This window comes from Plutella xylostella, chromosome 15 (assembly GCF_932276165.1).
Source record: "Plutella xylostella chromosome 15, ilPluXylo3.1, whole genome shotgun sequence".
Classification (NCBI taxonomy): domain Eukaryota; kingdom Metazoa; phylum Arthropoda; class Insecta; order Lepidoptera; family Plutellidae; genus Plutella; species Plutella xylostella.
The window spans coordinates 7,119,411-7,138,380 of NC_063995.1; the positions used below are offsets into that span (position 1 = coordinate 7,119,411).

The window sequence follows — 18,970 nt, forward strand, 5'->3', positions numbered from 1 at the left end:
ACTATAGCTGTTACTACACTATATCCATCCTTGTACAATTGGCTCCATCACAATCTATACTTTTACATAATATTATACTATTACTTTTACAACGGTTAACGGCCTCACAAAAGAAAATACGTTAAAACAAAGAGTTCCACAGTTCCACTTCCAACCCTCGAACAGACTCCAGGAAATAAATATGAGGACCATAGACAAGGGTTCCGTTTTATTCCATTGTGTTCCCTAATAAGTGGCTCACATAGGCCCAGACCACACGCAGTCGTTGCACCAGGCTCCCTTCAGGGAAGGGGTGGAAGGAGACGGTTGAGTTACGGGCGTAGTTTATAGTGCCACTTGAAATACATAGTAATCTTTTTTAGAATCTTTGCTAGAGCTACATACCTATTATTAACGTTACGCGAATCCTCGTAATGATCGTTTAGGTGTAATTTTGTAAGTTGTAAGTTTGGTGGTTTTCTCAGTGGAATCTTTTCATTGCCCGTGAGTGCATAATTATGTTAACATAGGTGTTGTAAGAGCATTTACATACTAATACTTAGCCGATATTAAAATGGAAGACCTTTTTTCAATCAGTCTTGTACATTTGCACTGTGATTTATTTATAAATAGGCATATTCACGATTAGTTTCATGTAGCTGAAAATTACGTTATGCTATTGCTACGTTATGAAACCCGTATGACGTCGTAAGTATAGTTACCTATAATTATATGTACCTAAATAGAGTTTACATCACAATATGTATGCATTTTTAATCAAGGCATAACTGTAATATTAACCGTTAATGAGATTATTACCAATAATTAAATAAATTTCAGTGTAAAAATAGCGTCCGCCAGTGAAGCGAAATTTCCGATAACAAAGTTTACATTGTAGGTTCATTGTTCGTTAAGTTTTAACGGTAAAAGCGATATCATTTATATTAATTTACCTTCTTTATAGGTGAACGAGGTCGTTATCTGCTGAAATGTTTTTTTTGTTCATAATTTATGAGAAATATGAACTTCGTATGGTAAAGTTTTGTGTACTGCCCGACTATGAGTGCGTCTTTCTAAAGTCCGTACGAAATTAATAATATGATAATAGATAAATAGATAATAGCAATGAGGAGAAATGGCGTAACTTCTAATAATTTCATTGTGATCCCTTCATAATGGTTCAAAAGGTACGAAATTAGATTCCCGTAGTCGGCACTTTTAGTTCATTAGTTGAAACAACCCGAGCTGGATTGGCGAGCCTAATTAGTAGTCACAGACCGTCCACTGAGACTAAAAGCTACTATACGACTCACAGAGTTATAGGCTATTTAGTGAGTTCTAGCTTTTTACACACCCATTTTAGGTTACAATATTTTTTTAGATGTAATATTCTATTATAGCACGATTGCTCAACTGTTCAATAACACATCCAATACCTATGTCGGTTAGTAAACGTAATAATATTTTTTACGGGCTTCGGATTTGATTTCTATGAACACATACATACTCTGTGATATGAAAGTCAATGAAAAGGGTATTGGTAGTGGTGGGAACATGCGGGAATCTCTAATGTTATCACTACTTTTCCCCGCTCTATGCTATTAATAATAAGTGCATTCGCTCGCCTCGTCTTAGTTTTAGCGCAGAGATAGCAGCACGGAGCCGGAGCTTTTAATCACTTTGAATAGTTAATACTTAGATAATCTTTAGAATACGGAATACTTTCAAAGATTACCACTTTTGTAATAAAGTCTATATTTTTCTTTCTTAGATAAATTGGTAAAATTATTTATCCGTAAGAAAAGTCGAGAAATTATAAGTATAATGAAATACTGAAATATTGGACCACCCGCTCAAAACAATGCAACCACTACGAAAAGGCCATTATTCAAAATGTCGATCAAAATCAATCAGATATTTTCTTTCAATTTCCTTTCAGGAATCGCATTCCATCACCGCAAGGTCGTCTAGAGGTCGGAATAAAATGTTCATTATTCATTGAGCCGCAGCTCCAGCGCCGCTGCCGCTAAAATGATTGAAACACCCGAATCACGGCTTTACGATTAACCTCTTTTACGACCTCGCCCTGAATATTTTACACACATTACTCTAGCAATATCTATGAGGGACAGGGTTTTATATCTTGTTGACGTAAAGATAGGCCTTTGATTTTATTTTCTTTTGAGATTGGTTTCATCATTGTTTTAATCCAACGACAGAGTTTAAACTGTACAGTATCTTTTGATTACGTGAGCCGTGAGCATTGTTTAGGCGCAACATCCAATGTCCACCAATCTCCTCATGCTTTTCTCACACCGTTGTCGGGGTGTCGTCGCCTCAAAGCTTTAATTACTCTTCAGACAAAGTTAGGGTCCGAGTTTTCAGAGAGTATTTACTTCTGTTTAATGGCCCTCACAAATTCGCGACATTTGAAAGACCATTAATTATCGTTTCAACTTAACTATCATGATTGAAATCTGCATAAAACACAATTTAACACTTTAGAGCAAGTCTGTTTATTATTTAAATCAGTATACTTGAAGCTGTCTGAATGCGTCCCTGGAAGTGGACAGTTGCCTGCATTCCCGCGTCAGAGATACGAGTAGAGGCGAGGAGTTATTCCGACGATAACGAGCAGGTGTTGACAACACTCATGAAACCAAACACTGAGCCCTCTGGGCCTGTTTGCTCAGAAACTAAGGATATTTGAACAGGCTTTCTTGATGTTAGAACTTAATTTGTTAACATAAACAGTTGGGAAACATGCAATCCCAGCTAGGGCATGAAGATAAAGTTGGGAGGTATTTTAATCCGTTAATTTCCCTTTGTCAACAGAGCACCTGACGGAGCTGTCTCACCAGTCACAGAACAAGACGGCGATATTCTTCACGCAGATGTACAAGGGGTACGCGTCGCGCGCGCTGGGCCCGCTCGCCACGCTGTTCCAGGACATCCGGCTGGTGCTGTCGTCAGCCGCGGGGGAGGACTTCGAGGCGCCGCCGCCGCGGGACCTCGCCCAGAGCGCAAGGAAGTTCTTCGGGGGCGTGTTCCCGGTTGTCTACCACCACGTGCTGAAGCTCGACGGCAAGTGGTTCACTCCGGAATACGAGGCCTGCGTGTGGGACGTGTACGAGCTCGCGCAGCCCTTCGGTGAAGTTCCACATCAGGTCAGTCAGATATTTAAATTGTGCCTCTCACGTAGGTATGCTACTTGGAAGTTTAATAGATACTAAATGTATTTGGGCACATCTCACACACGGCCGTCTGATCCTAAGCTAGGAAGAGGCTGTAATATATATTGTCCGATACCCATATGGGTATCGGACAGCTGATATATCTAGATACATATACATAAGAACACCCAAGACCCAAGTTCAAATACCTGCCCCGGCCAGACATCGAACCCGGGACCTCCGGCATAGCAGTCAGGGTCACTAACCACCACACCATTCGCTCTTCTTCCCCCTTATTGACTCTCTGTGTTCCCTCCAGTTCGGCGGTTCCCTCTCGCGGTCGCTAGAGGGCGCGCGCTCGCTGCTGCAGGCGCTGGCGCTGGGCGCGGGCGCGCTGGCGGCCGGGGAGCAGGTGCTGGCGCGCGGCAGTGACGACGCGTGCGGCGCCGCGCTGCTGCGCGCTGCCGGCTGCTCGCACTGCCGCGGACACGGCGCCAGGCCGTGCCGGAACTACTGCTTGAATGTCGCGAGAGGGTGAGAGGATATTTACATTATTTACTATCAGATACATCATTAATTAGGGAAGGATATGTGCAAAGGCGTAACACGTAGTGGCAACGGTTCGACGACCGGCGGATTGCAATGGGAAAGTTCGTCTAAAGAAAGATTTTTGGGTTATATCCAACAGTGTTGTAATTTGGGCTAATTATGATGATTAGCAGTAATTAGTGACATAGCTCACACTAGCATCATGCTAAATTGACTGGGTATCATGATGAAAATATTACAGGCAGCTCCCGCACTCATTCATTAAACTTCTAAGTCAGTCAGTAACTCTCCCTCTAACTCTCCCTCCCCCCGCAGCTGCATCGGCTCGCTGGTCTCCGAACTGGAGGCGCCGTGGGCGGGCTACGTGGAGGGTGTGGAGCGGCTGGCGCGCGCCACCGACGCCGACGCCGCCCTGCGCGCGCTCGACACGCGCGTGTCAGAGGCCGTCATGCACGCGCTCGAGAACCACGCCGTGCTGGTTAAGAAGGTCAGTATGACTAGGATGCAATGTCGGGAGACGCCTGCGATGGTTGACAAATAAACTGCCAGCTGTCGCTACACGGGTTCGTTATCGACATATATATATAAATGTCACTAGTCACTACATAATAACTATTATACATATGTGATTGGTAGAATATGCATTAAAAGAGTTCATCGATAACGAGCCCGTGTAGCGGCCAGTGGCCACTGATGATAGCAACGTTGACCACACCTTCTTGTTTGTGTGGGTAGGTGTGGTGTAGAAATTCATGGTTGACGAGCAGATCTACAATAATTTAAGTAGGTTCAGGACTATTACAACCTTTTTAAAAAATCAGTACATCTAGAACTTACCCTACTTAAAAAAAGTATATTAATAGAGTAACCACCAGCTAAAGCTCTTAGGATTTTTATCAGTAGTGTAAACATGCATTCGTCGCCTCGGCGTGTGTTAGTAAATAGAGGCGCATCTCCACCGCCGCCGCCGCCGCCGCCGCTGTCGTCAGTTTAGACGGCGGCCCATCCTTGACCGAGGCTGGCGAAGGATTTATTGCCTTGATGACATTGTATTACCTACAAAGCTTAAATTTACTAGACATAATATACTTATACGGTATACAATGTACCTATTAAATGCTTGGAAATATAATTATGTTAAAAGATTTTATTATAATCTGTCTATGATACGTAAGAGCTGCCAACCCATTAATGAAGAATATGTAGACCTGTTCCACGCGTAAGTAGTACTAAGCAGTGTAGCACACAATGAAGTTCAACTTGGAAGAAGTTCAAGTGAAGATGCAAGAAACTCTGCATTGTTTATAGGAGGACGTGGTTACTGAATGCACGTCGCAAATCGCAATTCTAGACACAAGCCTGAAGTTTAGCGCCTGAGATCAGAACTAGTGCATTACCTGGCTGCAATTAGCCAACTGGCAAACCGTGAACTACAGTTCCTGTACAACAGACTACAACTGAGTACGTCGAGCTACTCCATGTGTGTCTAATCTCACCAATTTGTTATCCGCGAACAAGTCTATTGCCGCTCGTTAAAACAACTCAAAATTTATAGCTTCTCACTATAATAATGTTTGATTTATTGTAGTTGGAGCAACTAATAGAAGTTATACTCGTATTTTGTCCGCCATTTTCTAGCGACAGTCGTATTACACCCATCGGGTCGTAAATCGCGGCTCCACCGTTGGTCGGCTCCCTGTGCGAGCCTCCGATTGCTGTAATGTAAAATATGGTTTAATGCGGAAACAAACTCATCATTTATGGAAAGAGTTGGCAGGGCGCCGAGTCTGTCCGAATATTCCATTAGGCTAGATGTTTCAATTAGTGCTGAGATGTTTTCTTGTGAAACTGGTTAGTGGCTGTTGCGCTTGCGGTCATAAAATTCGGTATCGTTTCTTAGATAGCGGTATAATAGCACTCGCTGCGAGTCAGAGAGCGTAGGCCGCGGGTCAGCCGTGGGCGCGGGTCGCCGCTCTCCTCCGAGATTAACAACAAAGGAAATGGCTTATGAACAGCCCATTACCAGTTTTATAGCGATTTCTGAGTTAATTCCTTAATTGCGATGTTTAGCGGACGATAACAGCAAAAAACATAATATATAATCGATAACATAAAAAGCTAGACATGCAAAAATTTACCATGGAAAATTTGTAATTTAGGCATTCAAGTCGTCTAAGCAAGAAATTCACAGAAAAAGGCCGATTCTGTTTAAGCGTTTACGTGTCTCGAATGGATGATGTCATCTTGTTTGCAAGTTGCAAAGGAAACCGATCCTGGCGACGACGCTCACAATGTCACTGCAACAATATGAGGGGCGAACTGCAAGCGACTCATTCCTCGCCTGGAACCGTTTTAATCTACGACCGATAGACTGCTTCCGTAACTAATGGAACGAGCCAGTCCCTTTGAATTTTATCGACAAAGCCCGTGTAAAAAGATCTAGTGCCTTCTTTTTTTTGTAAAACGTTTTAGACTAAGTGAATGTCACGTAGTTTATTGCCGGGAACGGCGGCAAATGAAATTAAATTCGCGCTCAGCCGTGGATGACGATTTCATTATCGCAACAGGGACGCGTCACGAGCAGCTATTGATAACGAGAACGCTTTACTTTTCTTCTTTTAAGTGCTTATATTTAACAAATGACGTAATATATATAATATAAATTGCGGGAAAAAATTGCCGGAATTTATGTAGCATGTGTACTGTATTATGGTTTTTTACATAGCCCTGCCAGAAAGGAAGGCATTACTGACAAGCTCTCAAGCATTTTATTTTGGGAGGAAACATTACTGCTTTCATGAGGCGCCTGAAGGGCCGTATGGATACGCACATTGCACGTTCCCTCGCACACAACTCACGCAGAAACAGCCAGGAAAAGAGGCTGCACTTAAATGTTAAACCGAGGAAACAACAGAGAATAGGTTGTAAAACTTCAGCTTCGTCTGAAATATGGTTCGCTGTGGGTATAAGTTATTGGCTGCATGAAATTTATGGAAGGCCGGCCTCGGCACTCCGGCGTTATTCACTTTTATGATGGCTATAGAGTAGCACCCAGCGGCCGTCGCGCCTTCTGGACACATTTGTTATACCTGCTGTATATTACCATATAATTGCCAGCAGTATATATTCAAAGTTCAAATTAGGTATATCCATTTTATGCTAATGTATTGGTATATTATTATGCCAAATCCCTCCAACCTTGAAGCAGACCCATATGGCTAGCAGAGGCTGTTTATGTATTAATATGTGTCACCGACTGAGCTACATTTATCATTGAATGGAGTTATGCATTATTAATTGTCCATTCATCAGAACCCAAATCCAATTCATCAAGGAAACTAAAACATAAACAATAGCGTGTGATTGACAAAATTGTCATAACTATACATAATACATAACATAACAAGTACATAATACAAAGCGATATCCCGCAGACAATGGGCAGACATGGCTTCCTGTGACTCACGCCCGACTCACGGGATTATGTCATATTCTCAAGGGCGGCGTTTCCGTTCGCTAATTCGGAACCTTTAAACAAATGACACACTATTTATGTATCCTTATTGCCTTATTGGTGACCGGTAGAGATAATGTCGGCAATAACAGTTGCTTGGCTTGAATTTTAAACGCGGTTTTTTACTTTAACGATTAGGTAGAACATCTGACTTAAATAATTTTACTCTTAGGGCCACTTGCACCAACATATTAAATCTAGATTTAGTGTTAAATCTTGATTTAGTGTAAAATTTTATATGGACTGACGTTTCTTAAATCGAGATTTGACACTAAATCTAGATTTAATATGTTTCTGCAAGTGGCCCTTAGTTATAAAAAAATACTTTATTGGTAATAACATCATTTTGAACAAATATTAAAGCACATTTCAAAAACCAATATTTTTCGTCTTACCCAAACAACGGAATCCACTTTTCCCGTAGATAAGTTGCAAAGTAGAAATTTGTTTTTCTTCAATCAGAGGAGGAGGAAGCGAGATTACGTAGACTGCGAAGTTGGTTCGATCGGGCCTTCATTTCCGACGACTCAGTTGCTGGAAAACGTTGCTCGAACTCGCTTCTTATACGTTTGAATTAAAATTGCTTAGTCATTGAAACTCTACTGCATTTCCACTCTGTGTCGACTAACATATCCATTTAACTTCATATTATTTAATTCCTTTTTAATTATTAAATTAGTTTTAAAAAAAACTGAAACTTATATGGCTCATAATATTTATGATCCATGGGTTCTGTATTAAACAACTATTCCCTCTCATATTATTAACAATCCATCAGTATTGTGCTTTGCTTTTACATATACAGAACAAACATACTCACCTCTCTAGTCCAATAAGTAAGAGAAAACATCGCAATACATCATTACATAGCCGTAGTTTGATCAAGTTTCCGTCGTGGACTGTGCGATGTCATCGGCCCACGCGCGGAGCTTTCACAAGTTCGAATCCCATAGAAGATGAAGGGATGAGTCGGTCTATGTTGAATACGGCACAAAGTGCAGTATAAATCATATTTGATCAGTTCGCAACGACAAGGGCCTCCCACGCGCCCGCTCCGAGACACATACAGGAAACCTGCGAATTCAATTAGGTAAATAAAGTACACAAAATTACATCACTTATGATTGTTTTGTAAGTACCTACACAAAAACAGAACAGAAAGGGTGATCTTATCACTAAAATTAATTCCTTTCAGAGAACCTTTGGGTGGAAGAATATGCCTGCCTATGTAGGTTTAAAAATGCCGCATAAATTAAACATATACGTATCTAATAGGTGCAATTAAAAATAGTAAGAATGATTTGCAAGAGCTAATTTTTATATTTAAGTATTATAAACTTTCTATTGCTCTTATAAACCTTCCCGAGTCGAGAGGCTGCGTAGGCGCAGCAGTCTGACTGCAGCGAGAGCGCCATCGAACAAGATTTATTTATTTATTTACTGCCTCATACCAATTATTTATTGAACTTCTAAAACCTCTTTATAGCTGCGATAGAGGCTTCCCCGGCTACCGGCCGTAATGGCTTTTTGATTAACTAGAAAGAGTACTTAAGCAAAAGTTATTAAATATTAAGATGTTAGAGGTATATTATCAAAGAAGTTAAATAACTTTTTAATTCGAAAGTGGCGTTTGAGTTTTGGAAATAAATCATTTTTATCGATCGTTATCTTGAGACATAAAAGTGTTATGTTTTATCAACTCATTGATTTATAAAATCACAGCTATAGGATAGAATATATATTGGTCGGTTACGCAAATCAAAACACTGAGTAAGATTTCTTGCAAACCTTCCATCGTTACAGCGAGCGCAACATTTAGGAAATCGAATAGTGAGTCGGAGCAAAGTTTCGATTTGATAGAAAGATTTTAAAAGTTTACGACGAAAGTATAATAAATACATAAAAACTAATAGTCCGAAGATAATCTCCGTGAGTTATTGTTCCGAGGCCGCGACGCGTGGGCTGGGGCAGAATTTTTAGACCCATACACCGCCGCCGCCGTCTACACCACACACGCTATTGTGGTTACAGCATTGTGCTTTTTGTTTGTTTGGAAAAATAAATGTGCTGTTTGCCATTTTAGATTTGCGGTCTTCTCTTTCTCTACATTGTTCTTGTTAGTTGCGATGATCGCCGATTAATTATATTTCATTGGACACGACTCATAACAAAATCGTTACAATTTCAATATGGGAAGTCTTTAAAACCGTAAAACTTATGTAGAACGTCACAGGAATCATCTAGTAGCTAAAATGAAGCGTATGAAGCTTTCAAGATTCGCATCGCTTTGAAATGTGTTTTATAAAAGTATTTCTCATTAATATTTCATTTTTAAAACACTGTTTTTTAAGAAATATGAAAAATTTAATCCATTTCAGGCTTTTATTTCAGTTTTTAACTAGCGCAGTCTTCTCAGTAGTCGGTAGTTCGTGGACACGAGCCACTTAGGTCTCATAAGCTGCTACTAATGAGCCTCACATCTCTACAAAGAGCTAACTAATCTAGCGTTTGTTACTTACATCTATATAGATGTAGACATTAATCCCAGTGCTTGTAACAAAAATAAATAACGACACCAATTTTTTTCAAACATTTCATTTAGAATTTGATAAAATATTAAATAACGTTTTACTTGGCATATTAAGTGACTCAATATTGCAGACGCTAGCCTTTTCCGTTTAGGAGTAATTTGGTAATTGGAGCGTTTTCATTGCTCGTGTGTGTTTTTAGATATGTAGAAATAAGTATATCTCTTATTCTATATACATATATTTATGCGTAGTTCTCTGTGCATCCAACCGCTGGTAATTCATCCGTTCATAGCTTCATAGGCCGGGATCGGACGTCCGTTTATTGTCGCGCTAACTGCTGCTGACTGGGACGCGAGTCTGTCCGTCTGTCCTCGGTGCTAATTGGACGACACACGCCAAATGCCAGGAGGGTTACTCTATACTGACGAAAAACGAACGAACTAGAGCTGTCGTGCAGGTTTAATACAACAATATAGAGTCGTGGCTCGCGCACCTTCGTTTCTCGTCATATATGTAGAGTGACCCTAGACCTATTCGACGAGTGTCAGCAGGGTAATGCTCATTTTATTGCGAGATGCAATAGGCACAACTAGGTTTTAAAGGCCGGTTTTTTTACGACTTCTGCGGCACTTTCAGCTACGAATGTGTCAATGCCTAAGAGCACGAGGGTTTATATTATGAACCTCTATTTTATAGCAGCATAAAAATATAATATGTGATGGAGTGCCAGCATAAGAAACATTCAACATTCAATTTAGAATCTATTACCATCGACCGGGCTGCAACAGAAGGAGGGTAATATATTTTCATACTCTGTGAATCTATAGCTACGTTTGGCTTCATTCAGCGCGCGTAGTAAAATTGAGTCGCGAATAGTCCGTCCATAATAAATGGAGAATTCCGAGTGCATTTGTCGTTGTTAGCGGATGTTTAAATATAAAGTTAGCAGTTTTGTTGCGCTCCGAGCGTGTAGCGACATTTGCGACGTTTCACTTGCAGACTTGCAGATTATAATGATCCTATACAGCATGTATACTAACAGCAGTTTTTTGAAGTATTTTTTTAACAGCTACATTTGATTGTTAAAGATCAGTCAGAAGCTGAAACTGCCAGAAAATTATTTCTACAAATTATTCATTGCAATACATCTGCTAAATTACAAATTCTGAAAGCGACAAATAGTTAACTAGAGAAAATAAGAGGGAGCAGGAAACTCTAAACTTAATAATAAGATCCGACATTCTACAAATTCAGCTAAGTACGTCGACCTAATGTTTCACCACATCACCTATTCTATTTTTTTACACACGACACGATTGCGACAACACTTTCGACTGTTGATCTCTTATTATTAATTACGGCCACGGCGGCCCACGCGCGCGCCCGCGCACACTATCGACCGACCACTCGACTTGATCCATCAAATTGGACCTAATATTAAAGGCTTATACTTTCGTAAAGTCGATAATTTTATGTCATGATCACATTGTACATCTGATCTTAGTGCTATATCCGCCTGCCTATCAATATAAAATAACTTTTTATTACCATTGTTATTATCAAATCACAGTCATACATATAATCGACCTTGTCATGAGATTATAAATTTACACTACTCCGTTCCTGAAACCTACAGTCTGTTAACATCTTACATAAGTACCTTATTAAAGCAGTTGTAATTATTGAATTGCTATACCTACTCACTGACTTGCAAAGAAAGTAGAAACATTGAGTTCTGAAATTGATAGCTCCAGTTTGCTATCTAGGAGACATTTGTAGCGGACAGATGTCAGCGAGTAGTATAAAAGTTTTCTTATAACCCTCTCCCCCCGCTACAATAACCCCGCGCCCCCACCCCCGGGGCCTGACCCACTTTCTGTAAGTAAAAGCTACAACACTTACCCCATCCCTTAAACAAATCACAACTTTTTAATTTACAAAGTGACAGATTAAATTACCGTCTTTTGTAAATGAAAACAAAATAAATTTTGTTCTTTAATGCTTAGATAATTTTAGCAAAATGTTTGTTTCAATTAAAGTCCCTTAAAGTGTCCAACGGCAGTAATTATTATAATCATTAAGAATAAGAATAAATGAAGACTCTTGAATTGAGAGGGATTAGGGGTAATTCCTATTCAGTGAAAATGCTCGATTTCTTCAGTTGTTGCTGCGTGGGCGGCTGGAGTCGAAGTGAGGTGCCGCTTACGGCGTACCACCCATTTATATGCTAGCGCGGCAGCGCGCCCCCGCACCATGGTTTATTGAGTAAAAAAGCTTAACATAATATTACATATTTCTTCTTAAAACTAAACATTCCTTTTAATAAAATATAAAACAATAGGTAACAATCGTAACAATAACATAAAAGAATTCTTTTATAACATAAACTCAAAATAATACTTCTTTATTATACATATATTTATTTTCAGTACCTAAACGTTTATTACAACAATAATGGTAGGTAAACTGAGTCAATAATCAATAAAATATAACTAACAAATCAAAACTTAATACCTAACTTATTTACCTAACTTATTTACCTAACTTATTTACCTAACTTATATACCTAACTTAAAACTAAGTATCCGTAACAGTTCTCCCCCTCGTGCGAAGATGAGTACTGAGCACCACACGTATGAGACGGTACTTCCTTTTCAGGTGATCTTCACGAGTCTTGTTATGGGTCTTCTCAGCGTTCCAGCAACTGTTCGGACATCTACGATTCTCGTCCTGCCATCTGGGCCTGGGTGTATAGTCATTATTTCGCCTCTAGGCCAGACTCCTCTTGGTAAGTTCGAGTCGACTATCAACACAATGTCACCGGGTTTCAGGTTTTCAGGATGGTTTTCAGTGTTCGGCCTCGGTGACAGTGTAGGTAAGTATTCTTTCAGCCAGCGGTTCCAGAACGTGTCAGTTAGGTATTGCACTGTTCTCCACGTGGGTGTACCTATCAAGGTGTTTTCATCGAAATCGCCGATGCGTGGACAACCGTTCGATCGGCCAATTAAAAAGTGGTTAGGCGTTAAGCTCTCTTCTTCATTTGGATCTAGGCTTGGTGGTGTTAGTGGTCGTGAGTTAACCAGATGTTCAGCCTCTAATAACAGTGTATGTAACACTTCTTCACGTGGTTGTCTTTCTTTCAGGGTCGCGTACAGTGCGGTTTTTACTGTGCGGACCAATCGTTCCCACGTACCGCCCATATGAGGAGCTCCGGGCGGTATGAATTTCCACTTTATGCCTTTTTCGCCAGCTAGGTCTTTCAGTTTCTCGAATTCAGTTTTCAGTTCTGAGTTTGCACGTACGAAGTTTCCGCCGTTATCACTGTAGAGTACAGAGCACATGCCTCGCCTCGCCGCGAATCTTCTTAGTGTGAGTATCATGTCGTTGGCGGTCAATGAGGTGGCTATTTCCAAGTGTACAGCGCGTGTTGTCATGCACGTGTATAGAGCTACCCAGCGTTTTTCAGTCTTTCGGCCCACTGTAATGGTTAGCGGACCGAAGTAGTCGACGGCCGTGTATGTGAACGGCGGCTGGTACGGGGTTAACCTTTCAGCGGGTAAATCACCGATTGGTGCCGTCAGTGGCGCAGTTTTGTGGGTTCTGCACCATTGGCACTCTCGAGCGGTGGTCTTGACTATAGCTCTGAGCGAAGTTATGTAATACTTTTGGCGAATCTCATTCATTATGGTGTGAATGTTGCCATGATTGAACTTGCTGTGGTAATGAGCGACGAGCAACTTTGTTATTCTGTGTCTTCCGTCTAGCACTACGGGGTGTTTATATGTGTCACTTATGCAGTTGGCGGCACATATTCTCGTGTCCAGTTTCAGGATATCTTCAGCGATTTTCAGTGATAATCGCTTCAAGCGAGAGTCTTTTTCTAGTGGTTTGTTATTTGTTATGCACTTTATTTCGTTGTTGAAGCTTTCTCTTTGCACTGTTTTTATGAGCAGATTTTCAGCCGATTGTAGGTATTCAGGCTGAATAGGTAGGTAGGTACGGTGGGTTAACGCGGGCGCGGTGAGCGGTGACGGGCGTGATTGTTTCTTCTTATCGTATTTTCGCCACGTACTGTCTTTCACGGTGCGCTTGATTGCGGTGACCTTTTCATGTTTCAGGAGTTGCTTGAACACGTCGACACACTGTAATAGGCGTGCAGTGGCTCTCAGTAAGCGTGTCCATTTGGAGAATCTCTGTGGGTTAGGTATTTCTGTATGTACGACTTTTATCGCTGCGACAGTCTTTTTATTTTCTTCCGCTGGGACGGGCGAGGGCTCGCTCCGGTCCACTGGCCACTTAGTTGGTGGGTTTTTCAGGAAGGCTGGGCCATTGAACCAACGGTGATTGGGGTCGAATTCTCGAGGCGCTCGTCGTGTGGCGTCATCGGCTACGTTTTCGTTAGTCGGCACCCATCTCCATTCGGTGGTTTTGCTTAGCTCTTCGATTTCCGCCAGTCTGTGTGCCACGAACGGTTTGAAAGTGCGCGGGTCTGATTTTATCCACGCTAACACTGTTCGTGAGTCGGACCAATAGTATTTCCTCGTGACTTTTGCTGAATTTTCGTTCTCTACGTTGGATGCTAGTCGGCAGCCCAGTAGCGCGGCTTGCAATTCTAGTCTCGGTATTGAAGTTATTTTCAGTGGCGCTACGCGTGCTTTTGCGGCGACCAGTCTCACGGTAGGTATTCCATCTTGAGTCGTCCTCCAGTAGGTAGCCGCAGCATATGTAGTTTCGCTGGCGTCTACGAATGTGTGCATCTCCCCCTCGTCACAAGAAAATGTGCAACGAGGGATGTGAAGGCTCTGCAGCTGTTCTAGGCCTTGTATCCATTCTTTCCAGTCGGCTATGTATCGTTCGGGTATCTCTTCATCCCAGCTAATTCCTTCACGCCACAAGTGTTGAATTAACTTCTTGCCTTGTATGAGGACGGGCGTGGCTATGTTTAGCGGGTCGAACACTGACATGACGGCGCTCGTAACTTGACGCTTCGTAGGCGGGCGTGTGCCATCGATGACGTCACGGGGCGTGTTTCTCAAGTTCAGTGTGTATTGAAGTGTATCTTTACCGATGTTCCATAACATTCCGAGTGTTTTCTCTGTTTGTCCGTCTTGACCGATTTTAACCTGTTCTTCGGGTTTAACCGTCTGTAATTGTTGTATAACGGTTGATCGGTTGCTTGCCCAGCCGCGTAACTCGAAACCGCCGTGTTTGTGGATCTGATCTACTTCTTGAGCGGTTTTTTGTGCCTCCGCTTCGGTTTTGAAACTCTGTAGGTAGTCATCCATATAGTGGCATCGTTCAATGGCGCGTACGGCTTCTGGGTGCGTGTTTTCGAACTCTTTCGCGTTCTTATTTTTAACCGACTTCAAAAAAAGGAGGAGGTTCTCAATTCGTCGGGATCTTTTTTTTTTTTTTTTTTTATATTTTTTTTTATGTATGTTCACCGATTACTCCGCCGTTTATGAACCGATTTTTAAAATTCTTTTTTTGTTATATTGGGTTGAGCTTCCAGGTGGTCCCATTTTTTTTTCAGAATTTTATCTCACCCCCAAGGGTGGGTAAAGGGGTAAAAACAGAGTATGAATTTCAATTTTGGGCATATATTAACCGATTCTAATGAAATTAAGAACGTAAATATAGTTCTTATAACAAAAAAATATGATGGTGACCTTGAGCTGATCTGATGATGGAAACGGAAGGCAGTCAGGGGAACTCCTCAACGGTATATAGCAACTACTTCGTGTTTAGGCTTGAATGATTCGTATTGATTAGTAGGACATTTTGGTATCATTTGCACCTTACTTTTGATTGAAAATTATTACAAATAAACTAAAAACTATTAAATAAAATAATAATTAAAAAAATTAAAAAACCGACTTCAAAAAACCACTAAAATGTAAGAAATAATTTAAGGTTTACACAAATTCTACTCGTATGAGACAGTACAAATATACCTAAGCAGGAACTGTTCTTTTTTGAAGTTGGTGCCATATTTCTTCAGATTACTTTGTCACCGCACCAACATCAAAAAAGAACAGTTCCTGCTTAGGTATATTTGTACTGTCTCATACGAGTAGAATTTGTGTAAACCTTAAATTATTTCTTACATTTTAGTGGTTTTTTGAAGTCGGTTTTTTAATTTTTTTAATTCACATATATCGCCGAGCAGGGGGACGATGACGCGCCGAATATGAGTGCTTTCATACGGTACTCTCGTGGCTCTTCCGTCTCTTTCTCGCGCCATAAAAAGCGTAGACTATCGCGGTCCTCTTCTCGCATGGCCACTCTGAGGAACATTTCTTTTATGTCGGCTGCGACGGCTATAGGTCCCTCTCTGAAGCGTATCAAGACGCCAAATAAGGACTGTAGCAAGTCTGGCCCACTTAATAATGCGTCGTTCAGGCTCTTGCCGTGTGATCGGTCGGCTGCATCGAATACCAGTCGCATCTTGCCCTTCTGTGGGTGTACTACGGCGAAATGTGGTAAATACCAAGCTCTCGGCGTAGTGGGTGCGCTTGTGACCGGTTCGGCGTATCCGCTTGCTAGTAAGTTGTCTATTTGTTTTTTGTAGCTTATTTTGAATGCTTCATCCTTTTTCATTTTACGTTCGATGCCTTTCAGTCGGCGTAGTGCGCTCTCCTTGTTGTTTGGCATGATTTCGTCATCTTTGCGCCATAGCAGCCCGCATTCGAACCTTCCCTCAGGTAGACGTTTCGTAGTTTTGTCTAACAACATAAGTGCTCGTTGCTCGGGGTCGCTGGCCGGTCGTTTAGGCGAGATGCCTAACGAATCGAGACTGAAATGCTCCTTTATCAACGTTTCGATTTTTTCTTCGCTCTGACTGTGTATGTGGTTCACGAACTTGACCGGTTTCGCTTCATGGCTATGACACCCGTGTAGCACCCACCCTAGCTTGGTAAGTGAGGCCACAGGTTTCGTCGTTTTTCCTGCCTTTAACTCGCGAGACACGATTAAGTGCCAGTTGTCCTGTCCTATTAATAGACTAGGCCGCTCTCGGTCGTATGTCAGCTGATCCGCTATACATGCCAAGTGTGGGCAGTTTTCTAAGTCTTCTTTATAGACGGCTTGTGTGGCGAGGTTCAGTTGTCCGATCGTCAGGGTGTCCATATCGTGATATTCGCGTGTGAACTGGCCTTTTATGCGTAATTTTAAACGCATTGAATCGGTGCTTTTCATGCGGTGGCCGCCCACTCCTTCGATAGATAGCTCTTCGGTGGGTCCTTGCGCTCCGATTTTATCAGCGACTTCGTTTAACAAGAGGGTTACGGTTGATCCTTCATCCATCAGTGCGGTGACTCTCGTGGTGCCCTGTGGTCCAGATATCTCCACTGGAACTATCTTTAGGTATGCACGCGTCGCGCTTATGTGGTTCACGGATACGATCTTGTTGGCGTCATCTTTTTCGACAGGTTTCGGTTTGTCACGGTGCAGTGTCACGTGGTGTCGTCCCGGACAGTTGTCTTTGCCGCATGGCTTGGCCCGGCAGGTCGGGCTACGATGATTTTGTCTCAGGCAGCGGAAACATACTTTGATTCTCTTCACTATTTCCCATCTTTCTTGAGTGCTTGCTTTCTCGTACTGAGGGCATTTAATTAACGTGTGCCCGTCTTTTCCGCATAGTTTGCACTTCAGTGTCTCGTGGGTGGCAGTAGCTACTATCTCTGTTTCGCTGTCTTCTTCTTCCTCGCTGTATGAGTAGGTAGATGATTCGTCGCCGCTGTATTCGCTTTCTTCCCGAGTTGCGTGTACCATATTACGTCGTAGTTTTCCTTTGAATGCTCGGTTGAAATGACTTGTAGGTAGTCGGCGTGCAATCATATGCTTCGAATTGGTCCGCTATTCTATTTAAGAATGCCGATAGCGCCAATAAAATAGGTTGCTGATCATTTAATGACCAGTATTCGTACCATCGGAATTTAACCATCATATTCATTTTGTCGATTATTCTCTCGGACACGTCGTTCGAGTATAGGTAGTCCGTTCTATTCAGTTGTTTGATAGTGTTCACGCTGTTGGCCACGGTACTCGCAAACACGCCAATGCCCTTGATGTCGGCAGTCATAGGCGGTATTCTGTTGATCGCCGCTATCTCACTTTTGATAAGATGCAGTGGCTTTCCAAATCGTCGCTCTAATGACTTGAGTATCTCTTGAGGCGGTGCGTTCGTGTATAATAGTGACTTCACGGCGTCTCGTGCTTGACCGAACAGGGATTTTCTTAATCTAGCGATATTTTCTGATTCGCTGAAGTATTTTTCGGTATCTTCGTATGTGGCGCGGAACGGAATCCATTCGCCGGGGTTTCCGTCGAAACGGTGTAGTTCGTTTATGTATCGTGGCGCTGTAGTCGGCGCCGATCGAGTCACGCTTTTCATTGCGTCTGCGATAGCGCTCGCAAGGACGGCGGCGTCACTCTGCCGCTCCTTCCTCCGTGGCTCGAAGTAGTCTTCATGATGATTCGTGCGTACTGCCTCGGAGACCGGCTTGGACTGGATGGACTTGTGCACCCACTGAGAAACTAGGTCATCGTTGCCCTCTATGTCGCTCAGGTCGCTTGAGTCTCGCTCTTCCAGTTCTATCAGCTCCATTCTCGTTCTGGCTAGTGCCGCGGCGGCCTCTGCTTTTTCTTTCTCTCGCTTCTCCAACTCGAGACGCGCCTCGAGAAAGGCACGCTTCTTGCTAGATGACGAAGATGCTCGGGAGCCCGGCTTCTTATTAACCGCACGGTTAACCACCGTACCTAATGAAGAATCTCTCTGTCTCACTTCGTGCATATTAGTGCTATTCGCTTTCTCTCTCGCACTCCTTGCTTGAGTGCTCGGTTTCGTGCTCGCTGTTCGCTCGGTGCTAGACGTGTGCTTGGTGCTCGCAGATTGCTCTGTACTTGCTGTTCGCTCTGTACTTGTCGTCCGCTCCGTGCTTGAAGTTTGCTCGGTACTTGTCGAGCCTTTGGTCGCTTGTGACCTTGCACATTCAACGTGAGTATTGTTCTTATTCTCTCTCACTTGTGCGTTTATTATGCTTCTTTCTTCGGCCGCTTGTGGCCTTAATCTTCCTGCGCTTTCAACGTCAGTATTTTTCTCATTCTCTCTGACTTGCGCTTTTCTTCTTGTTTCACGTGTAGTACTCATCTTGCAGTCGGGGGAGTCTTCGGATTTTCGCTCTTCCAGCCCTAACGGTCCCTAACACCCTAGCAGCTCCGTT

The 18,970-nt window shown here is 42.4% G+C and overlaps 2 protein-coding genes across 2 annotated transcripts in view; one reads left to right on the top strand and one right to left on the bottom strand.

Annotated features, from left to right (window-relative positions):
* LOC105381425 (division abnormally delayed protein) overlaps positions 1–18,970 on the top strand; it is a 95,850-nt gene that overhangs the window by 68,117 nt on the left and 8,763 nt on the right. Inside the window, exons 3-5 of the mRNA XM_038108095.2 lie at positions 2,815–3,146; positions 3,472–3,686; positions 4,017–4,188. Of these exons, the coding sequence (XP_037964023.2) occupies positions 2,815–3,146; positions 3,472–3,686; positions 4,017–4,188 (719 nt within the window). The remainder of the gene's footprint in view (positions 1–2,814; positions 3,147–3,471; positions 3,687–4,016; positions 4,189–18,970) is intronic.
* Positions 11,899–15,097, bottom strand: LOC125489557. Its single transcript, XM_048625610.1, has 2 exons — positions 12,300–15,097; positions 11,899–12,260 (listed from the first exon to the last, which is right to left on the bottom strand). The coding sequence occupies exon 1, from the start codon at positions 15,029–15,031 to the stop codon at positions 12,401–12,403; it is 2,631 nt and encodes an 876-aa protein (XP_048481567.1). The 5' UTR covers positions 15,032–15,097; the 3' UTR covers positions 11,899–12,260; positions 12,300–12,400.